This window comes from Lissotriton helveticus, chromosome 6 (assembly GCF_964261635.1).
Source record: "Lissotriton helveticus chromosome 6, aLisHel1.1, whole genome shotgun sequence".
NCBI lineage: Eukaryota > Metazoa > Chordata > Amphibia > Caudata > Salamandridae > Lissotriton > Lissotriton helveticus.
Genome location: NC_136067.1, coordinates 118,531,919 through 118,556,569, shown reverse-complemented (window position 1 = coordinate 118,556,569; position 24,651 = coordinate 118,531,919). Strand labels below are relative to the sequence as shown.

Genomic DNA, 24,651 nt, shown 5'->3' with positions numbered 1-24,651 from the left:
GGAGGGGAGACGCAACCACAGAACGCAGAAGGACTGCTCCTCTCCCCAGTAATCATGAGGCAATGTTAGGGCGCCGTGCACTCACTTCAGCGGCACAGGGATGACCCCCTCCCTGTCAATGCAGCAGGTCTAAAGTCTACGGCCCATCAATCACGGCGTCTCTAGTTGAGCCCAGACTGAGCCGCAGTCTATCCGGGCGCCGCCCGCCGCAATCACCAACCTGGGATTGTCCTTTGTGTCTCCGGCCACCCAAGTGGTCATATTCGGCAGGAAACGCTACAGAGGTGGCGGCTGGTCATGCAACAACTCTGAACTCTCAGTAGGAAAATCATATAAATACTTGGGGATTACCATTGATTCTAGGGGCACTTTTGCCAAACATCGTAATGACATCGCTATGAAAGCCATAGCTCTTCAAGTTAGTTTTTCTAAACTTTCTAAAAAGCTGATAAGTCCGAGCCTAGTTCCAATGTTGGAAGTTAAGCAAGCTAAAATCGGTCCTAATTTGTCACATCGTCTTGAAATCTCCCTAGGTAAGCTCAGCTTCACACTAAACCAACATGTGACCAAGATCTATAAAAAGGTTCTTCCACTGCAAAGGACTGCATTTGCAACACTGATCCGATTAGAACTAGGCCTCTTAAACTCGATTTCCTGCTATGGTTAGACATCAAGCTCCAGTAACCCGGGTGGGTCATATAGTCGGTTCTTCCACGAATGCGTGCAGCAACTCTCGGCAAGCAACCTGTGGTCCAAGTAATGTAGCTTTCAAATTACGTATTAAGAAGCACACTCAACCGTATTCCTACTCTTCCGACAAGGTATGCCTTGCCAAACGTAAGCATACCTGGGCAGTAATCAACTCCTAAAAGGTGGCCTCTCTTCCATCATATTTAGCTTGTACATAACATTTTTACTCAAAACAGAGATTCCTGGCACTTAGTCTGGGAGAGTTGCATGTTTTTTAATCATCTACCCCATTGGCACCGTCCATCAGATGAGCTTGTGTGCAGGGCTGTGGGGAATCGGTTGAGTCTCTGGAGCACGTTGTATGTCTTTGCCCAGCCCCGACGACCCTGCACAGATCAAAACTGAGGCACAAGTGGAACAGATTAGGAGTCCGGTCTTGTAGGCAGGGCATTATTGCGGCTCTGAATCCAGAAAATACGGCCCTAAACATCAGTTTCATAACCTTTGTATAACTTGTATCCCACAAGTTCAACCAGAAATCCCAGGTCCTGTGTCAAAACGAGGAAACAATCACTGCTGGACATATCAATGCATTACCCTTTAAGTAACTTCCCTGTAATTTGGTGTCCCCTGGCTCAGCTTTACAAAATCGAATTTGAATTCATCTTTTAAGCTAGAAGTCTGTGCTCCTGTGAAAACAGTTTGACCTTGCCAAAGGGACCATGACATTTTAAGTTGTGTGGCCGAGGAAAAGATGCAACACCAACATTTTGTTACTGATCACCGTAACGCTGAACTTTACATATAAATTGGTGCCCCCTGGCTCAGCTTTACAAAATTGATCTTGAATGAATCTCTTACATTAGAAGTTTGCGCCCCACTGATAATAGCAGAACCCTGCCACAGGGACTATGATACTTTAAGCTGTGTGGCAGAGGAAAAGATGTAATCCCAACGCCCTACTATTGTTCACTGTACTATAGAATTCTACATTAAACATGGATTGGCTTAAAACAGACCAAGTCAAACAGAACACACTTAGCAAACTATGGTTGATCTGTTGGATGGAACAGTACTAAGCCCGCAAGCTGTTCAAGTCCCCTCGGCTTTTCACTGGTCCACGAACATGTTCTCCCCACTGCACTAGGTCGCACTTTCGGTGGCTTACTTGTTTTTAGAAGGGATCCTAACTTTTGTTGGATATACTCATTCACATAAGGCCACCTTGTGCTTGCACCCAAGTGAAGGTCATCCTGCTCTTGATTAGAACGTTAACCCAATAATGTTACTGCCTTATTTTACTGAGCAAGTGGGTACAGTACAGTAAAAATGTTTGAATGTTTTAACTTTTCTCTTTTTACATGGATTGTAATGATTTAATTAATCAAACAATAAAGTAGTATATAAGAGGTGTAGAAATAACTACTGCTCCTAAACTCAGTATTTATTTTACCATATGAATATATAGTAGGTACACAATGAAAAAACATAGTAAGGTGCAGTTCAGTCGTTGGCTCTGTTATTTCGTGTTCTTTGAGTACCTACAAACTCTATGTACCCCCACAACCAGAAGGGTCTGTCAGACACAATGGTATATTACTTTTGTGAATCAACCATTGTCACAATAAGTTACAGATAAAAACGTTGACAAAAATGGTTGTTTTTCCTATTTATTCAATTTTTTTTTTTACTTACAGTTAGTTTATTCGGAAAAACTTGAAGAGATCTACACAACTTACCCCATTGCTTAATTTAGAATTTGTCAAGAAAATAAAGGTCACGTTTTTCCTCACAATACAGTGCACACGGACCTTACATAACCACTTCTGAACCAATGGAGTTTGCAGAAACATATTCTGTTGAGTATGAGGACTCATTGTCAAATTGGATTGGTTTTAGGAATTCTTTCGCGCGATTGGTTATAGTTGGCATTGGTAGTTGCTCATTGGCTCCAGGGCTCGACATGTTTTGCCTGGCCTATGATTTGCTGCTGAAGTTCTTGTCGCCTGTTCATTGACGGTGAGGTACACTCCTACTATAAGTCCCCGCCCACGCCTTCTGTCAGTGGGGCACCACCTGCTCTCCGCGTTACGTAAATGAGTCCCTTTAATTAAACCCGAGGCTGCTGCTGCGTAGGAGCGCTTGGCACGAGTCCCAGCCAGTCTCTCCTAGTGATCCTGCGACACGGTACCGAGGCCAGAGCCAGCCGGAGTCTCCAATTGCTAGAGTGAAGGCGATCTTAGTAGGTGAGCAGACTTTCAAGGGGGACTCTGTGGTACCCGCCGCTTCGTTCTGCGTGACGCGCGCCATCTCGTGGCGGTGTTCTTTCCCGCCGCTGTATTGTTGTGTGAAAGTATGTTCCACGCTAGCGGGCTTAGTTCGTCAAAGCGCGGGATGCGGTGTGTTTCAGACCTCCTGTGTCGACATGGCCGAGGCACTCGGAATATTTTAGGAGCTCGGAGGTCCCGTGGGGACTGTGGCGCGGTATCGAGTGTCCGCCGCCCCCCGGCGGTGTCCGCGCGCTGCGTACAAATGACGACGGGGGTTCGGAGGTGCGCGCGACTACCGGGTCTGAAATTCGAAAACAAGCGCAATCTCTCCTTGAAAAATACCCGAAGCAAGTGCAAGTTCATACCAAGCAGTTTACCCAACGGTGGCCATGCCAATAGGTCTGGCTTTCAGTTGATGTTTGGATGGTAATGTGAAACGTTACAAGTAGGTATCGTGGGAATAGGTATGTATTTGTGTGCAGGCGAATAAATGTGGATTAATATTGGTATAAGTTAAAAGGTCAGGTGTGCATACATTCCAACATTTTAGAAAAGGATGGTGGGAGACATCAAAAAACAAACGTAGATCTGTGTTCCCCCTAGTGACATATTGAAGGAGAGGCAATTTTAGGCGAGCGACAGCCAAAATGAAGCCTTTTTTGGTACGAAATATCTTGAGTCTTATGTCTGAATCAGGTCTATTGGCATGTGAGTGAAATTTGTCCTGTCAAGTCAGACTTAGATCCATGTAGGTTAATTCCATCTGTGCTGCCCTGAAAGGTCAAGATTAGACAGCTGAATACATAAAATGATCACAACTGTGTGCAGGGCAAGCACTGTCTGTGGAAGCACACAAATTCTGTCCAATCCAAACATGTACACTTGACTCCACTTGTGGGTTGTCCCCTAATTGTCTGGTGACAGCTGCGCTGTGCTGCAGACCATAACATGGGGATAACAACAAGCAAAACAAACCTTCTCCCAAGAAACAAACACATATTTAATACATTGGAATAACTTTTGTTGTTCCCTGTAGGTGTAACTTTACAGAGTGAAAGACTGGTATCCAAGAAGGCCCCGACGTCAGCGGTTGATAGTAAAAGGCTCCTGATGTGATTTGTTTGTATCCCCTCATTTATGACTCTACTTTTTTTCTTCTTACTTTTAGGTCGAGGAGTTTTGACATGACAGTTGTCAAAACAGCATATTGCTAATATACAAGGAATGGGCTTTGTGTCTGCCCCATTTAACTATGGGCTGTATTTGACTAGTCTCTTTCAGCCTTTGGCATGAGACTTTGTCACTTGTGTCTTGGCTCAGCCCAGTGGAATATCCATGTTCCACCTCTTCCTTTCACCTGTATCCTTTCTCCACCACTGAAATGCTTACATTGACTTTGTGTAATTTAATCTAGTGCTCAGTAAAGCACCCTAGTGCAGAGTTCTTGCTATATTATGAAAAAAACTGCAGACAAAAAAGAGCCCTATACTCTCCTGGCAGATACTGCTGACTCCATCCTGTTTGTCCCGCTCTATTGTGCTAATGCTATATTCGTAGTTGAATTGCTCCCTTCACGGTGCAGCTCTGTCTGGTAGCTGCTGACCCCAATGCTGCTGCTGCTGACCCCCTGGTCAGGAGTTTAAGGCACTCCTCCAACGGCAGGCTCCTGACTGCACTTCATCCCCGTTGTCTAGTGGTATTGCGTCACTGCTCTTCTGCTGGATTGCCCCCTCTCTTTTCTGCATTTATTTAAGCTTTTTTCTCTGATTCTGCTTCTTGCCTTTTTTAATCAGCGTTTTTTTTTTGCCTTTTATTCATTATTTTATCTTTTTTTTAGATCAAATTTGTTTTAATTTTCATCTGTTCACACACATTACAATATTGACACATTTGTTCACACACATTACAATATTGACAATCGCAATATCATGCCGTTGCTTCTGTCTCCCACCCCGCCCTACCTCCACGCCCCTCGGGTATATATATATATATATATATATATATATATTTTTTCTTTCTGCTGCCCTTGCCCCCTACCCCCCCAGTGACCCTTCCAGTGTTTCCTGTCTCCCAGAAGAGATGGAGGAACACCAAAACCCTGTAAACCCACGCATCCTTTAAAACTGCCGCCGCCACACCACCTCCTTAAATCCACAAGAAAATGGCGCCTTCAACGCACACAACAGTAAAGAACTCTTCGCCATCATCAAGGAGTTTGCTAGGCCCAGCAGTGAGACCATGGACATCCCTCCCTCCCTCAAACTCTGGGACAAACTCAGCATCTACTTCCTCCACATGATCAGATTTGGTGCTCAAGACCCTGCCACCGAACCCAACCACACTGCACCCGAACCTACCTGCTCAACTGGTCCCCACTCACCATGGACGACACACTGAAGACCATAAAGATCATCCACTCTGTAGCCCCATCAGACCCCTGCCCGCATAACCTATTTCACAGAGCAGCCTCCTTCATTGCCCCCAAACTCCAGCGCACCATCAACTGCTCCATCGAGACTTTCGGATGACTGACTGGAACCACACCAAGATCAAACCCCTGCTGATAAAGCCGCCCGCCGACCCGACAGACCTCAAACTTCCGACCCATCTCCTTGCTCCCCTTCCCAGCAAAGGTCGTAGAGAAGGCCATCAATGCCAAACTCTCAGAATTCATTTAAGATAACTACTTCAAGACATCTCCCAATCCTGCTGTCAAAGCAGTCACAGGACAGAGACCGCACTTCTCACCGCCACCGACTACAACCGCACCCTCCTCGACCGGGGTGTAACTGCAGCCCTGATCCTGCTGGACCTCTCGGCTCCCCTTCGATACAGTCTCACACCTCACCCTAATCACGAGACTCCACGACACCCGTATTGACGGGAAGACCTTGGACTGTATACCCTCCTTCCCCTCCGGCCGTACTCCACGAGTCACACTACCCCGGTTCTGCTCCGAACCTACACCGATCAACTACAGAGTGCCCCTAGCAAAGGTCTTTCAAGGGCTTATCGCACAAATATAAATTCCTGGGAGTTCAAAGCCCATGGCTCAGCCTGCCCTGAAATCGGAACCTAGTTAGATTTGGTTCCAGGAACTCTTGAAATCTGTATTGTTAAAACACATTTATTTTTTAATTGACCATGCAGACAATCATGTCATGGACTGTACCTGATAAGACGTTTTCACTCTCGTTATTCTTCATATGACTGAATATTGATTTAATTCAGTGTACTCTGAAGTAACAGTCTATAGTGCTAATCATGTAAACAGATTAAGTGTTTAAACCAGGGAAGCCCGGGAGGTGAAAGATAATGTAATTGTTGTATTCATGCAGGAGCTATATGTATAACGTGAACCTCGTCTTCAGACAGCGGAGCAATACATTCCATGCCCATCGCAGGCAGCTAGATGGGGAGCCCAAGTGCATAACCCAACATGGGCACCAAAAAAAGGCATGCTTTTTTTTTTTTTTTACACTAATACGCCATAAAGGTCTTTTGCCTGATCCATCATGTCATTAAGTGAGAATCTAGGCATGGCCAGAGCAAATGGGCATGCTTATTGGCCACTTACATGGAGGCGTTGCTGTCTGCTTTAGAGTGCTATTGAGATATTGTAGGGGCTATGTGCACCTTACAGGAGGACATGGTGAGCTACTGGTGACACTTTCAGGATACTGGTCGGAAATGTTCACTCTGTGGTGGACTTTGCCTGTGACTGCCCAGCAAGTACTGGTTCCATATGGGAAAGCGGGCTTCAATGCTAGGGTGATCTAACCGGTGGCTTCCTATGGTAGCAAGAAACCTTATTACTTAGCAAGATGCTTGTCCAGTCTCTGTGGTCCGTCAACATACCAAGTGGGTTATGTATCCACTGACATTTATGCAGAGCTATTACGTGTGCGCCTGGTGAGGTCTGCCTCTGGTGGCAGTGGAATAATAGCAGTGTCCAGTCTCTGTGGTCCGTCAACATACCAAGTGGGCTATGTATCCACTGACATTTATGCAGAGCTATTTCCTGTGCGCCTGGTGAGGTCTGCCTCTGGTGGCAGTGGAATAATCACAGTGTATCTAATAGTTGGATTGACTTAAGGTTTTAGTATTGATTAATGGCAAGGAAGGAGATTTGCCCTCCACCTACTTCACCCGATGTTTGAAAACAACCTAACAAAAATAGCCCTTTAGTGGCACTATACCTACCTATTCTGCTGCGTGACTAGTTCATCCTAGCTTGAAGGTAGAACACTGGGTGGCCAGTGGGTCATTTTAAGTGACATCATTGGTTAGGCAGACCATTCCTGCATGTCTCTGCAGTGGATCTAGACCTAGTCTGTTTTTCCTGCATCAACCCATCCTAGAGATATAGGGGCATTCTTCACGATCTTACAGTTTAAAGAAGAAATGGATCAAGCCATGTGTGGTTTTGTGGAATTGCTGCATACGTTTTCATCTTTGATCCAGCGAAGAGTGAAGGATACATTTGACATGGGGAAGGTAGATGTGGTGAACCCCAAGAGTCTTTTTTTCCCAAAGCAATACAGATGAATACCGTCTCAGTTGTCATTGGCATATGAAAAGCAAGTTGCAACTCTGTCTGCGCAGGCAGTGATTAACAAATGGCTGCACCTACAGAGTCGATCTGTACTCCCAGCTTAGGATCATAGTACAATTTATGTGCTGTCTTTTGCCCTCTGGCGTTCATAGCTACAGGTTCTGGCACACCTATTGACGCTAAGTAACTGAGAGGGTTGGGTCGTAGGAATGGGACTATCTAATGAGTTTTCGTAAGACTGAGTCCAAATCAAATTACGTAAGCAAGACAGGATTCCAGCTTAAACCTAACGGGTTTATTTATAAAGGAAGATAATTACTAAAGTTTAAAAGTGATGTAGTTAATTATGAAATAACTTGGTGAAAAAAACTCCATCATTATCTGTGAGAGGACTAACATAAGGTCACTATATTAAGCCAATACCCAGATGCAAAGCAAAGAACCTGCTAGTGCAGATTCTGCTCAGATTAGAAACCCAAGTATGTCTGACACATATTCCAAGAACAACATCTTTTATAGGGCTTTAGACCAACGCCACACACATTTAGTTACTTCTAATGGTCTGACAGGGTTGGGCTGGAAATGTATCGAACCATTGACCAATAAGTAGTCCAGTACATAGGATACATTCTATAAGATACATCTAAAACACATACGTTGCTACATTTTAATAAATGAGGTGTGCATAGGAAATGAAGGAAATTACACAATCTTTATATAATACAGAAGTACAATGAACAGTTCAACTAATCTAATGTGTGGACTCTAGGGAAGACTCGAGCAAAGGACCTTGAAAATTACAAAAACAGCACATCTTGAGCCTGGCTTTTTCGTGAGGAACACAAGTAAATGCAATTTTATTAATACAGAGACCACAATGTTGGCTTTTGTTTCGTTGAACTTCTGAAATGGAAAAGCACATGTAGTCGCCATGTTCAAATGAAATAAAATTGCAGATTTCTTTCTGCAAATATGAACATATGACCATGTAAGCTGACTTCGAAAAAGTAATGCTAAGCTGAGCACATCTAGATTTTGCAATATGTTCGAAATTATTAAAAACACTGTTGGACCTTTAGAAGACAGAAGTGAGATTGAGGGCACTGTGCTTTAGAATTAGTTAACTGTTAGCGCCATTTTTATCCCTTTTTAGCTCTTAGCAAAATAATGTTTTCGTCGGAGACTTGGGTTTTTCTTATTGTAAAATAGCTCAGTATCTTTTGCCCTCTGCAACGGATCTCTGGCTGTGCGTGTGGCAAGCCTGCTAATCAATTAGCAGGCAGGTCAAACATTTTAAGGCATGTCACTTTGGCTTTCACTTAAGTGACCTTTGAAATCCCAGGCCCCCCTCTCATCCTCTGCTCCTTTTCTGTAGGTAGAGGGGCCAGTGAGGAGAGGTGCTGGATAGGCGAGGGGAGATGTGAAGGGAGGTGCTGTAGAGGAGAGGGGAGCTGTGAAGGGAGGTGCTGTGAAGGGAGGTGCTGTAGAGGAGAGGGGAGCTGTGAAGGGAGGTGCTGGAGAGGCGAGGGGAGCTGTGAAGGGAGGTGCAGGAGAGGAGAGCTGGAGAGGAGAGGGGAGCTGTGAATGGAGGTGCTGGAGAGGAGAGCTGGTGAGGGGAGCTGTGAAGACCGGGCCTGGTGTGAGAGGGGGACCAGTAGATAAGGAGGCGAGTGAGAAGGAGAGATGCAATAAAAGGGACTGTGAAAGAGAGAGATACTGCTTCTACAGGAGGGGTGAGGTAGTGAGTGGGGACAGGTGGGGAGCTGAGGTGGAGCGAAGGTGATGGCAGAGGAGGAAGTGGAGGTAGTGCCCAGGGTGACGGAGGAGACGGGGCAGGTAGAAGGTCTGGCAGGTAGATGAGCCTAGTAAAGGGAAAGGTCACCAGGAGAGGCTTTCTACTGCTGGGCGTGAGAGGCACAGCCTGTGCTTCAGATACAGTCACTCCGTACCTTTTTTTAGTCGCTGACTGCAGTATTTAGGTGCAGAACTGATAGTATTGAGATGACACCTTTGCCCGGAGAGTGTTTAAAATGTAAAAATTACAAAACTACTGTCACAAAATGTCACACATTACGCCACATATTTTGCTTTTGTTGATGAATAATTTAGACAATGCACCTGCTTAATTTGTGCCTACCTCGCGAATAATTCCAGTGCCCTTGCATAAAATGGACGAGCTACCTCTGTTAACTTTTGAGGTAAATATACACTGTGAGCCTGAAAGTATCAAAGTACTGTATCAAACTGCATTTCGGCAACTTGATGAAATTGTGCAGGATATGTATGGCTTACTGAGAGCCGTCCATTCTCCTTCGACTCCTGAGGGCGTTTTTCCAAGAAACACCTTCAAACAGTAAGCTATCAAGCCAGGCATGTGCATTTATTATAAGACTATCAAGTGATGGAAAACAGTTTCTACTGTGTTGTTAAAAAACAATTGAGGTATATTTTTTTTAAATAGAAAGTTGGGTACCATCATGTGTAGAAGTGGAATAGTTACCTCCATACACAAAATGAGGGGGCTCTGTATGATTAATTACACAACAATTTAAAAAGCACTTACAAATTATTATATTTTTATTTAATTCTTTAATACCACTATTCTTTCTAACCCTTTACGTGTTCTTGCCATTTTTAATCCACTTACAAATTCGACAAAGTGGGGTAACACAGCCCCCCGCAGTGGGTGGGGGTGCAAGCTCCGGGAGCTAAAGCAAATGGAGAATTGCATTTCCATGGGATAACAGCCTTCACCTGTGGGCTGCTTCCTCTGTTCCATATTCCAGGTTGCCTATTCAAAGTGGAATACTCTGCTAAAACAGTTTCCATTGATTTAAGGCTGAAAATGAATGATTAGGAGTAAAATAAAGTGCTGCAAAAATGCCGCTAAATTTCCCTATTTGTGCCGCTAAATTTGCGAATGCATGCCTCTATATCTTGGGGGGTCTGATTTCTTGATTAAATTCAATATCCCTGGAGAATATAAACAAACTCAACATACCAAGCAGATAACATCTAAACACAGACAATGGGGAAAACTTAAACAAACTGATCTAGAACTTGCCCTTAAAACAGACTGCCCTCCTCTGAAAGAAAATATAGAGGAAGCATGGACAGATTATGAGAATTGGCTTACAAGAGCACTTGATGCAACTGCACCTTGGACCACTAAAACACCTGTAAGACGTCTTAAATCGGCACAATGGTTTGATACGGAGTTAAAAGTTATCAAATCAAAATGCAAAAAGCTAGAGCGTATCTGGCGTAATAAATATGATGAAATGGCCAAACTCGAATACAAAGCTAGTATAAAAAATTATCATAAAAAGATGAGAATAGCCAAAAGAAACTTCTTTAGTAATAGAATTGAATCAGCCGATAATTCCACTAAAGAACTCTTTGTCATTTACAAAGAGCTCACCTTAGCTGATAGGATGACAGCCCCAGATATTCATTCTAAAGAAACTTGCGAAGCAATAGCAGATTTCTTCGTCCAAAAAGTAGAGAATATCTATAAAACCTTTCCGAAGAAAATGGATGATATGGCTACTAATCATGCCATTAATGATGAATCCACTGCCATCTGCCACCTTAATCAATTCTTTGTACCAGATAATACGGAAATGCTAAGAATCATCCGCAGCATACAATCCGGCTCCCCTAATGATGTGGCTCGCCCTAAGATCTTCAAAAACCAGGCTCAATTACTGGTAAATCACATAGGCCATATGGCCAAGCTATCATTTCAAACGAGCCACATACCACAAGATTAGAAAACAGCTCAGGTCATTCCTATTAAAAAAAAAAAAAGGCCAATCTCCGTATAACCCAACTGGACAATTATCGTCCCATATCGCTCCTGCCATTCTGCGCTAAGGTAGTGGAAAAGATAGTAAATACCCAACTGATAAAACATCTAGAAGAAGGACACCATCTCCACCCCTTGCAGTTAGGATTTAGAAAATACCACTCTACTGAATCCGCTCTTCTTTTTTCCACGGAGCTGTTAAGGGGCAGAGTAGATGAGGGGATGACAGCCGCGCTCCTTTTATTAGATCTGAGCGCGGCATTTGACACAGTCTCCCACCCCATACTAATCTCACGCCTCAGCGAAGCCGGAATTGATGGCCCGGCTCATGAATGGATGCGTGCATTCTTAGCTAATAGACCAATCCAAATCAACTGCCCCCCTTTCAAATCGGAAGTACGAGCACTCAGACATGGGGTGCCGCAGGGCTCAATTTTGAGCCCTACATTTTCCAATCTGTACATGGCCCCCCTGGCTAGGATAGCTGAGACATATGGGGTCGAGATAGTGTCATACGCAGATGACACTCAGCTAGTGGTGATACTGTATCGACCACCCGAGGAAGCCTCAGCTAGGTTTTTGGCATGCCTCAGCGACCTAGCTAGATGGATGAATACCAACTGTCTATGCCTTAATGCAAATAAAACGGAGCTTCTTGTGTTGGGGAAGACTCCGTCCATCTGCTCGTCTGCATGGTGGCCATCTGAACTTGGCACCGTACCAAAGCCTTCCGAGCAGGTGAAAAACCTAGGAGTCAGATTAGATTCTACTCTGTCCCTCGAACACCACACTAGAGGGATTGCTGGCAAATGCTACGGAATCCTTAAAATCCTACGCAAAACTCTGGATTCCCTTCCTGCAACAAATAGGAAAACCCTGATTCATGCTTTAGTAACACCCCATCTTGATTACAGCAACTCACTGTATATAGGCTTGAGTAAAAAAGGTCTTCAGCGTCTGCAATGGGTCCAAAACGCAGCTGCCCGACTGGCACTTAATCTATCAAGAAGGTCATCAGGGAAATATGCCCTAGCCACCCTTCACTGGCTCCCCATACGTGAGCGCATTACATTTAAAACAATGTGTATGACTCATCGTATCGCCCAAGGAAAAGGACCAAGATACCTCCAAAAATTATTGACCAAGTATCAACCCAGACGACTCTTAAGATCCCAAGGTTGTATGCTCTTCCAAGTGCCCAGAATTTACCGGGCACGCATGGGAGGCAGATCCTTTAAATACTTGGCCAGCAAACAATGGAATGCTCTTCCCTCTGAGCTCAGAATGGAACCTTCAGAAAAAATCTTTCGCTAAAAACCCACCTGTTCCCGAAAGTATGAGCCCCTTCTCTGTTCCTTCTGATTATTCTCCCCCAGCTTCCTAACATCAGCCTAGTCCTTGTTCATAAAGCACGGGGACACACTGTTCTCTAGTGTAACCAGGCGCTATATAAAAGGCTATTAATATTATTATTATTATTATTATTATTAGCATACTACCCCAGAACCTAATGTTAGTGGGTAATCCAGTGATTGTTGGTTATTGTGATTAGCCTTTTTTTAAAACTTTTTTTTAACTTCATTTTATTACATTTTGGTTTATACATGTACATCGGTTTCCTCATACAAATACTTTTTCGACTTTATACAGTAGATAAAGTCCACTCTTGTGCAGCAAAAGGCAATACATTACCTATCAGAAATTACATTGTGCATTTCGTTATTCAATATTGTCAGCTTGTTCGTGGACTAGTTGCAACACATTACTTATCTATCTTTTATTTATCCCTTCAAGTGTTTCAAGAGTTTTCCTCAGACGGATCTATCTGCCCTTGCTGTTTTATTGGTTGAACCCTAACCCATAAAAATCTCTTCACCAACCCCGAATTTTATAAAATTTCAGTGGGCATCCCCTAGCTTCATATCTCACTTTTTCTGCCCCATGTACATGGCCACGGCTTCTTGCCACTTTTTTATTTTGTCAGTATTCTCTGGGATCCCCACCCCGTGGTTTTGCCAAATCCCGTTTTGCCACCGCAAGGCAAGCACTGCAAATATAATCATTTTTCCTTGGTACGTCTACACCATGGAGTATTCCCATCAGGACAAACTGGGGCATCACAGGGATATTGGAATTACTCTTGTGCGCTCAAGCTCACCATCCATGCATTTACTCCAGTGGCTTTGATGGATTAAATTAGTAGGAGTCAATGTGTCTTTAGTAGTGGGGTGGGTTTGGTTTATTTCCAGGCATCTTATCGGTGGTATTAGTAGATAAACATTTCTAGCTTGGGTATTTCTAGTTTGCAGGGTCCGAATTTAAAAGGACTGATAGTGATCTTTCAGAAGAAGTATGGACCTTTTACAGAAATACTTTTATAGAGGTTAAGACAAAGATTTACATGACTTAATATAGCCTGTACTTGGAGAGGATACCTGCTTAAGATAGAGTGTAAGTAGAGGGCCTTAACAGGAAAAAAAGAATGGCGACAGTGGAGTTTTTTTTTTAAGTCAAGGTGAAAATTGTCATACCGAACTCTAGGAACATAGAGTAAGCTTTTGGGGTAACATACACTCTGAGAATGAATGTTATTTACATGCGGGATAGTGCTATATTAGGTGCTTTTTATAGACCATAGAATTAGGCGACTGTCTGTCCTCTCATAGGATACTGCTAGAACTCTGCTTCTGCAAGAACAGCTGATCAGCTCCGGGGTTGTAAGCTTATAGTAATGGTAGTAGGGAAGGGTTATTACTTGCCCAGGCCCCAGCCAACAGACCAAAATAAGAAGAGACTAAACCCACGGTTGCAGCTTACCCGCACTGGAGTATCTATATAGTTTACAGAATAATTACTTGTTTAATACTCGTGGGCGGTGAGCACGTTGTTTACTTTTTTTTTCTTCTTCAAACAATTACGCACTTTACTTATATATATCACCTCATTTAAATTGTTTTTTTTTTTTGTTTTGACCTACAATAAAGGCTGTTTGGGGGAAGCTATCCTTTGTTAGAGTGCGACTCTCCTGTTGGTCTCTCCACACTCAGCAATTTATTAATATATATTTTACCGCATTTTTAAAAAACATTTCTTTTATGAAGTCACAGACCTTTAGGGAGTGTGCCCAAGCTTTTACATTTCTGCAACAACTACCTGATGATGAGTCTTGCTTCCTATGTTCGTTCTTTTTTTGCGAGCCGCTGTGCGGTTACTCAGCACTATGCACCCAGGATAACTGTTTGATCCCTTGTTCTGATTTTATGAGTTTTATCATTGTTCTCATGTTAAATAAGTATTTGCGCTGAAGTAATGATGCCTATATTTACTTATTTTTATTGTCATTTCTGTGTACTTTTATGGTTGCTTCGTCAGCCAAATAAAGTTAGTCTGAAATAGGGAAATATTTAGTGAGCATGAATGAAGCAATATCCTCTTGATAAAAGCAGTGTAAGAATATACAGGGTAAATAATGCAAAGATCGAAAAGATTTTGCAAATACAGGAGCGGTTGTTCACCCATAAAGTTTGCCTTACAGTATCAGTTACCATGACTTGGGAGGGATCCATTTTGAATGCCCCTGGTTTAGAATTGCACTGGATGAGGGCTGAGGATCCATTCCCAAATAGGCAAAGTGTATTGCCTGCATTCCCGTACCTGGAGGGTTACAGATCCAGAAATAACAGGGGAGAGACCGGGCTAACTTTTGAAATCCAATGAGGCCTTTTCTTTAACAAAGAGCTGCAGATTATTCTTTCTGAGAACTGTCATTTCGTGGATAGTCGGTAGGGGACTGCAGTTTCAGGTTTTCAGGGAGAGGAAGTTTCTAGGTCAGATCTGTCTTTTTTCTGTCCGTGATATGAAAGAAGCTTTCACTAGGTCGGTTGAATGAAGTACGATAGATCAAATACTGAACCTCGAGTTGCCTGATACATTTTGTAGGCTATTTCCTGAAAGCGCGGTCTTTCTGTCTATTGGAGAGTGGCCATACTGGGGTCTAGTATTGTACTGGTAGACTTGCTGTAGCACGTCCATAATTCCTACGTTTCCAGCATCTGTGATTATCGTTAACATGACATGCTGATATCAGTGTTTTTTTTTATATAATAGTTTTCATTTGTAACCCCTGCCCCATCTCTCTAGTATGCACAAACCCCCCCCCAATAGTTGACCACTTCCCTGGTTACTGTACCGCTCAAGGCCTGTTTGGCATTGTCTCATGTTCTACTTCTGTAAATGTACTACACTATTTACAAACATATTCCGCTGTTTATTTGCAGTGCACTACGTCCTCTTCTTGAAAGGCTTATTCAGATTGGTGTTAGACTGGTTGTCACCTGGCAAGTATTTCTCCAATTTAATTTTAATCTTAGCCCCATTATCTTGAATATGCGCTTTAATGAGTGAAGAATATTTAGTGCACAAAACTTTAAAATATGTTTACTTTTTCTTTTTAAATTTAGGCAAGAGTACCAGAGGTGATGCAAATGAATCATGCTGTTCAACTTCACACCTCCAAACGGATTGCTGTTTCAAATCATTTACCCTGACATCGCAATGAAGAACTCTTGCATTATCAAAAATGTTCTTGCACCGGTTTCGGTCAAGCAACCGTTCGAAGACTTGCAACAAGAGCACATACCGGTTTGTAATAATAAATCTAATAAGAGAAATGTTGTGTTGCGATGCTTTGTTGTAATTATATGTATGTTGGGCTATTTGTATAGTGCAAACCAAGTTGGGATGATAGAAAGCACTGAACAAAGGTCAAGTCTCAGGGGTACAAACCAAGGTCATTCCATAGGAGTAGGTTACAAATGAGTTCCTATAGTGTATATATAAATAATGTCACTTGATCGGTTGAGCCTTCAACTTGTTTCAGAATTGCAGGAGAGATGAAGCAGTCCTGATGCCAATGGGTATGCTGTTTCATATCCTGGGAGCTTAGAAGGAGAACGCCACCCTTCTGTTTTTGTTTTCTTCTACCTTGTAGTCTCCGAGTCTGGCAAAGACTTGACTCCTGGTTCTTCCCTGTCAACCTAAGGCAAATCTTTTCCTGGTCGGGTAAGTTGGAGTATTTGTATTTTTTTTTTTTAATGAACTTGTAGGTAATGTTGACCAGGAGCCAGGGCATTTCCTTTAGTATAGGGGTGATATGGTTGAATTGATCTAGGCTAGTTACACTTATAGTTTCGTCACTTTTGAAGTCGTAACCATAACGCGGACCAATCTACCAAATAAGAACATAGATTTAGATATAGGTGTGCGTATCTATAATGATATCAAACTAAATAAAACTGAGCTAGCCTTAATGGAGCCTAACAGCTTGATGTGAAACACTTGCTGGCCAACTCTTATTACTGTAGCCACTACAGTTAAATCTTGTCCCATTAACTATACTATATATTTTTGATCTTTACCATAAATCTGTACTGAAGAAAAAAACTTAACTTGTGTAAAAATAGTGTTGGGAAGGTGTCTGTATGTATGCAACATTAACACTATTAAACCAGATCCGCACTGCAAAGACCTTTTATACATCATGAAAACATGAAGTGATCTTCTATATATTATATTTTTATATAGATTTTTAAACTTTTTTTTTTTTTACACTTGACTTGCTTCTTAAACGATCCACGTTTCATCGCCCTTAGTTCTGTTGGATCTTGTTTGTCAATGGGCAATGCATCTGACTTGCAAGGTGTTTAGTCCAACAAACAAATCCAGAATGCAGTTTTCAGATTGAACCAACAACTCCATGCCACTCCTAGCCTCAAGGCTGTGCACTGTTTGCCTGTTGCAAGGAGAATCTACTGCAAAACTCTCTGCTTTGCCTCCCAGGCAACCCATTTTATTGAACCAGTTTTACCGTAGTTCAAATTTGAGCTCTGCGAAAACATTTCTTTGGATGCTAAGGAAAATTTGATCAAGAATGGTATTTTTCCTAACATTCCCCACTTAAGCAGAATTAAGTCCAGTGTAAGCTCTTCTCAGTATAAACCAGCAAACACTTTATTCATTAAAGTAAGTATAATCATCCGCTTTATTAAATTCAGAAAGGTAATACAAACTTTGTTTTGTAGTATGAATCTTTTGGATTTATATATTGTGCGTTCTGCCATCTAGTAGTTGAGTCGACATTTGTGTCTGTTCTTTTTTGTGTGTTTTGGGGTGTAGAAGGCTTCATTGACCATTTGTGTTTGTTCCACCTGTATGATGTTAGAGGTACACCCCGGAAGCTCCACTGCATTTTTGCTGTGTTCAGATTCTTTTTTGTGCCGTTGGGCTTGGATGCAGTGGAGCGAGCACCAGAACAGATTGGAGAACGGGTTTGTTTTTTGTTTGTTTTTTTTTGTTGCTAAGAAACACTTTATTTTTATGGCTTTTTAAAAAAAAACTTTCAAATATTGGGGAAAACCTCCAAACACGGAGGAATACCAACAAATGTGGAAGCTGATCGCCAAAGGCATTGGGTTAGGTAACCCTTCAGTACCACAAAGTCCTCGACTGCCTGGTGTATAAAATGCATAAGGGATATTGAGCATATGCCGTCCAGGTTCTGCCCTAGATACCATCACAAGTTGGTGCAGAAGGATCACCACCAGGTCTGCAACTAGTGCCTTCCCAGAGACCATGTGTTGCAGGGTATTGATGCCTGCTCTGATTTTCAGCCAAAGATCCTTAAAGTAAGGCAGAGCTGGAAACACTGTACTGTGGTGCAGATGCAGAAACATACCCCTAGGGCAGAGGTCACCTACAGTAACATTGATGCTGAAATGGCACAACAACAGGATTCCAACGCCAAGATGATAAACGCTGAGAAGGGGAAGGTGTTGAGGAAACTGTTGCAGAAAACACAATCTACGGGTGGGGCGGGCTCGGTGATAGAGCCGCAAGGGCAGACTCCAGAAAAAACGTTCTTGACTTCGAAGCCTCCAGAGGGCAAACAGTTCAAAGAGATGAAGGAGCCCATTGAGTCCTAAAGGCGATCAAGTATGGGAGGGATAAGCCGATCAAGAGAAGGGTAAAGTTCAGTGTTGAAAGGGGGCCTGGTGGTCGGCGCCGTAAGGAAAGTACACTTAAGTCAAGAGGAAGGAAAGATACATTAACACCCTCCTCAGGAGATAAAAAGATTTTGAAGACTTCATGAAAGAATAAAATATTCCCATCGAACCCTTGAAAGAAACAGTCTCGATAGAGGCAGAAGCGGAACAACCTAAGCTGCCGGAGTTGCTGCTGCCGACTACACTCAAACCAGTGGATGACGAGTTGGAAGCCTTTGGGTTTGACAGTAAAAGCATGATGCCTTGTCAGTGGAGCTCCCAGTTACTCCCAGCGTTGCCAAGTGTGCTAGACCAGAGAAGGGAGGCCTTTAGGGAACCATCCACATTGAAAGCTGCAACTCAGTGTGGAAAAAATACAGGCAATCTACAAAGAACCTCTCGTACATCGGGGTCACTGCAGACCTCTCCACGGCCAGTAAGAGGGCTAATTTACAGGCATCTGTGGGTTCACACGCAAAAGTGAAAACTAACTGGTGAAGATGTTCGGCAGGAAAATGGATTGCTCAGCGGCTGTCCAATGGAGAATCTCAAATTTCAACACACACTTAAACCGTTATGCCCACCAACAGTGGGAAGAGATGGAGCCTGTTCTCCAGCACCATTTTGGAAGAGGGGAAGTCTGTAGTCCAGGAGGGGAAGACCGTAACTAACACCTGGCTGAAGTAGGTCTTGGATGTTTTGGACACCGCAGTCCGACTATGCTTGGGAACCACCCTCTGGAGTGTCTGGTTCAAAGCAGAAGGTGCAGGCAGCTGTCTCTAGTGGCATTCACAAGAGAGTAACTCTTTGGAACAGCAGTGGATGACTCCCTCAGGAGAATGAATAAAGATTGGGACACTGCAAGATTAGTGGGTGCCCTGCATTCCAGAGGGTAATTCGGGGCAGGAATACCGTCCCGAGGATGCTCCCAGCCAACTACATCACACCATCTCCGACAAATGGATAATCGACATCTTGCAACATGGATATTGCATAGAACTGTTGAATCCTCGCCCAACTTAAAACAAAGGGAGAAAACACCAAGGACATCTTGCCCCTTTTTTTTTTTTTTAAGGGACTTGGATGATATGCTACTAAATAAGGCTATGGAAAAAGTACCAAAGTCAGAAAGTGGTAGAGCGGTTGGAGTGCTGGGTGGATTCAGGGGCCAAGTATACTTGCTAGTATCCAAGCAAATCTGTCATTTAAGCCCATCTTGGACCACAGGGCCCTCATTAGGCCCATCAGAACATGAGTTCCACATGACTACGCTGCAGGAGGTCATCCTGCTCGTCAAAAACGGGGACTCCAAGATAAGACTGGACTTTAAGGCTGCATACCTATAAGTGCCAATGAACAAATGACACAACCAGTTTCTCAGGTTTGTAGTAGACACTGCCCATTACCAGTTCAAATTGCTGCGCTTTGCGATAAAATCAGCACCATTGGTCTTTATAAAATGCCTGTCTGCCATAGCAGCTCACCTGTTGAGATGGATCCACGTCTACCCCTACCTGGATGATGAGCTCCTAGAGGCAAATTCATACCAGCAGTGCAAGGAAAAAACACAGCTAGGTAAATGCTGCAGAAATTCTGATTCTCTATCAAAGTTGTCCACCCAATCGGAGAGACATAAAGAGCTTAGCGGTCATACTGAACTCCTAACAGTTAAAAGCCTTCCAATTGCAGAAGAGTGTACAAGCAGTGATGGAACAAGTCTGCCTCTAGCAGAAGGGGTGAGCTTTAACAGCGGAAAACTCATAGGCATGATGGTATCATGCATAGTATGGATACTGAACCTCAGGCTCCACATGAGGCTGTTCAGGAGTAGTTGCAGAAATACTAGCAATGAGCAACTGGAAGTTAAGAAAATATAGTGGTTGTAACAGAAAAGGTACACAATGAAATGAAATGGTGGAATAGCAAAAACATCTCACTAAGCAGACCTTTTTGAGGCAACCAACTCCCTGGATGACCATTACAATGGATGCATCGCACACGGGGTGGGGAGTGAACATGAACAGACTGAACGTCAGGGGCATGGTAGCCCTGGACACGCAATCAATCACATAACTGTCCACTCGGGAAGGCTTTGAAGGCAAGGAACAGTGTCCTATCGCAAGTCTGGGGGAAGGTGGTACAGATGGAAACTGATACCACTATCATGGTCTTACTCAACAAATGGTAGTATGGGGCTAAAATAGCACATACTATCCACCCTAGCATAAAAGATATGGATATGGGCATTACAAAGGAGCAGGGAGTGGAGAGCGCAGAAGCACACTGACTAAGCAGAAATTACATTATGTCCCTCGAAGAACTGAATCTTCAAGTGCTACAGCGGATCTTCAAGTGTGAAATCCCACAGTGAGACTTGTTCGCCTCCAGGTATTCAATCTCCCACTTGCTGGGGAATTCCTTATCAATAGAGTGGTTAGGGAAATGTGCATAGCTTTTCACCCGATTTCTCTTCCCGCCCTCGCCCCCCTGGGATGGAGAGGTTCAGGGAAATGTGGTTCTGTTACCAACATTTAACTATACAAAAAAGTGATAGGTGGAATGCTTGAATTAACCCTGGCCACAGGTAATTACTCTGGCCGCATCCCAGTCCATCGTTATTTTGCATACCATGCCACCTCAGTTTGGACCCAGCCATGTGCAAATCAGTCTTGACCCTCTAATGGGAACAGCCCAGCCCAAACTACCAGACCTGTAACTTGGGACCCGCTTAACCAGAGTTATAGCTCATCAGCCAGGTATAGCTTGGTTCCAGTGACCATGCGCACAGTAGCCATATCTGGGCCTACCCATCTCATTTAGGGCGACACGCACTAAAGTATTCAAAAAAGTGATTATTGGAATGCTTGAATTAAACTCTACCACTAGTAATTACTCTGGTCACATACCAGTCCATCGCTATTTTGCATACCATGCCACCTCAGTTTGGACCCAGCCGACTGCAAACCAGTGTTGACCCTGCTCCAATGTGGCAGGACATTCTAACCTTGCAGGGGGGGCAAAGTTTTCCACCCCAAACCAAAATCCCTCAACTTGGCAATATGGCTGCTTAGGGCGTGGATCTATTTGCCACACTTCAGAACAAGAAATGCCAGTACTATGTCCACAGGTACCTCCACACAGATTCCAAAGCAATTCCTTATCCATGAACTGGCTGAATGTCTTTTGTCTGAGGCCTTTCTGCCATTTCCCCCTAATTCCCAGGGTGGAGAGGAGAGAGGTGATGGTGAACCACTGTTCCCTGAATCAGATTGCCCTGGTATAGCCATTCCCATCCTGGTACAGCCAGTGGTTGAGACTGTCCTGATGTCCACTGATGCAGCTCACAAACCAGCTCCTCTCCAGACACAATGGACCGGTCCTCCGCTATGATCTAAAGACAGTCAACTTGACAGCTTGGTTGCTGACCACTTTGAATTTGGTCATCTCAGTATCCCGGCTGATTACAGAGAGATTGATGCAATCATTAGCGCTTGCTCCAGCAAAGCTTTATAATGCTAAAAGGAAGTGCTTCTACATGTGGTGCTAGGATCAAGGACTCGAGCCTACATTGATTCAACTGCCCAGAACAGGCTTCGCTACTCATCGGTCAGAATTTTCTTGGAGCAATCTCTAAATTTAGGAGAATTGATGAATCCTCATTCTTATTCTCCCAAAGACTCTTCACACTTTTTAAAAAGGGGCTTTCTAGGTAGGAGACCCCCACCCCCCCAATTCCCCCGTGCCATGGGAGTTTAATACAATGCTTAGTCAGTTGATGCTGCTTCCTTATGAGCCAATCCATAGGGCAGCACAGAAATACATCTCTAGGGAGACTGCACTGTTACTGGTTCTCACTTTAGCAGGGATACCGTACACATTCACCACATGGGTCATGAACTGTCATATGTCACTGTCTCAGCTGGGTGAGGCTATAATATTTAAGTTCTCTACAAATTGAAAAAAAGGTTAACCTCCGCTTGGTGTTTTTTTTGTTTTGCTTAATTAAAGGTCCTGACAAATCATTCGCCACATGCCTGCTGTTATATTGGCCTTTGACCTACTGCTCTAATTTTGGAACAATCTTGGCAGAGGCCATTATGCCATATTTATTGCATTCTAATAACTATTGCTTATTGGGGCATATTAACATCTGGTGGGACAATATAGGAAACAGTGACACTAAGGATTCATATTATGCCATGACTGCCCTAAATCTAAAACAAGTAGGTTCACCCACACATGACCAGTCACATGATTGATCTTATCTTCTCCACATGTAATGTACTAAAATCTGAAAAATCTATTACTTTAGTATCGTCCCATCATCCTGTAGTATCTTTTCAGCTAAATGACTGCCTCCAACCTAGTAGAGGAGAGCCTAAGGATTGCGATTTCTTGGGGCGATCATGGTCTAATGTTACACAATCCGTGCTCACAACGGCTCTGGGGAGCATCCAGGCCAGAAACACAATAGAGAGGTAAATCAATTAGTGACTGAAGTTGACGACTGGATATCGAAAAGCTAAGATTCTATTGACTCAATCCCACCAAAGGTAAACGGTAGAAAACACCCTTCCTTTCCTCGGACACGCACAAAAGCGTTGTTAAAAGCTAGAACGCACATGGCATCTTACTTAAGAGTAGGAAGATTTCAATAGAGATAAAAACAGAATTGAAAATGTATTTCTGTTTTAAAAAAAACTGTGCAGAGCAGCTAAAGCAGGTGATTTCTGCTCAAAGAATCTTGGAAGCTAACAATTCCACCTGAGAAGTATTCCAAATATTAAAAGATCTTTGATTCCCAGCTCTATGTAATACTGAGTTTAGGGTTTCTACAGAACTCTGACTCCTTCACGTCTGTGTGTTTTTTTTTTTTTTAGTTTTTTTTTTTTTACCATGACAAATTAATAACATCCAGAAACATTTCTTTAAGGAGCAAAAGGTGGAGTAGATACCAGTGTATCCCCAGTGACCACCATTTGCACTATTAATAGATTTTGAGCCCATATAGGAAGTGAGTATCTCTATCAAAACAATCAAGTTAAGGTATCTGTTAGTCCCATGCCATGCCCCGTATTACCAACTAGCAACAGAGATTCTAGCTCTGTTCATCACCAAGCTCGTAATTTACCCATTGACTCGACCGTATGCCCTAAACAATGGAAAAACGCACAAATCCCGCCCGCCTATCTTAATGAAATCTACTCTCGATCCTAATGTATCATCTACTGACCAATTTCAAGGTTAGCTTTCATTGCTTAAGATTTTTAAAAATAAATTGACAGACAACGGAAGGAACATTTAGAGACTAATAAATAGATTGTTTCTCGTTTCTATCTCAAAGATCCCAGGCAGTTAAAATGTCCTCCTGTGCTTTTAAAGGCAAAACTGCTGCTGTGGGGCGTCCCAAAAGGATCCATCTAAAGTCCCACCCTGTTTAACACATATATTCCCTCTAACCGCTCTAATCATGAGCTTTGGACTCACCCTTATGCCCTACGCAGATGATACCCACATTTTAATTTCAGTGGTAGATGAAGTACAAACTGCATAAGATTTATACAGTGGTCTGTCAGCTGTGATCAACTGGATGAAAACACATGCCCTCAACTGAAAGGGGTTAATACTGAAATGTTGTGCTTTGGCTGTCAATCAATTTCTAATACCCTAACATGGTGACTGGACGATGTGGTGACCTACCCAGACAGGACAAACCAAGAATCTGGGAGTCATAGATAATCTGTACTTGGAGACACAGATGAATAAAGTATTGGGATCACGTGTCCAGTATCTTAAAAAAAGGCTCAGTAAAATTCTTTGCATTCTGCCCAAACAAAGCCACAAAAAGATAATTCAAGAAACTATTCTATCAAGGCTTGATTTTTGCAATGCTCTTTACTTGGGTTTGCTGACAACCGTGATAACTCTGCTACAGAGAATTCAGAATTGCTCTGCGAGACTGCTCGTAGGGAGAAAACAGACTCTGGCTCTCCTATTCTGAAAGCCTTGCACTCAACACATTTTAAAGCGATCTGTATGGCCTATAAAGCACACTATAAGCTGGGCCCAGAAGCAATAATGGAAACATTCTGGAAATATTTCCCCAACCATTCACTTAAATCTGCAAATGCCTCCCCTTTTTTTTCCTTTTTTTTTTTTCTCCAAATTAAGTGGATACGGAAAGGGGGCAGCGCCTTCTTGTATTTTAGCTTCTAGATTATGGAATGCCCTCCTGCTCTACCCAGGAAAACAACTGACTGAAATGTTGCAAAAGATTGCAAAAATGGC

General features: G+C 43.1%; 2 protein-coding genes across 6 annotated transcripts in view; one reads left to right on the top strand and one right to left on the bottom strand.

Annotated features, from left to right (window-relative positions):
* The window catches only part of LOC144762323 (uncharacterized), a 220,927-nt gene extending 218,360 nt beyond the window's left edge, over nucleotides 1–2,567 (bottom strand). For both annotated transcript variants that reach the window (XM_078647481.1, XM_078647482.1), the window contains exon 1: nucleotides 2,430–2,567. In XM_078647481.1, the coding sequence (XP_078503607.1) occupies nucleotides 2,430–2,567 (138 nt within the window). The remainder of the gene's footprint in view (nucleotides 1–2,429) is intronic.
* A 186-nt stretch (nucleotides 2,568–2,753) lies between these two features.
* LOC144762320 (uncharacterized) overlaps nucleotides 2,754–24,651 on the top strand; it is a 199,011-nt gene continuing 177,113 nt past the window's right edge. The window contains exons 1-3 of one of the 4 annotated variants that reach the window (XM_078647474.1): nucleotides 2,754–2,936; nucleotides 15,601–15,660; nucleotides 15,784–15,964. In XM_078647474.1, the coding sequence (XP_078503600.1) occupies nucleotides 15,815–15,964 (150 nt within the window). In that variant the 5' untranslated portion in view covers nucleotides 2,754–2,936; nucleotides 15,601–15,660; nucleotides 15,784–15,814. Of the gene's footprint in view, nucleotides 2,937–3,326; nucleotides 3,406–15,600; nucleotides 15,661–15,783; nucleotides 15,965–24,651 lie in introns of those variants that run through there. The other 3 variants (XM_078647477.1, XM_078647475.1, XM_078647476.1) reach the window with 3 other exon arrangements.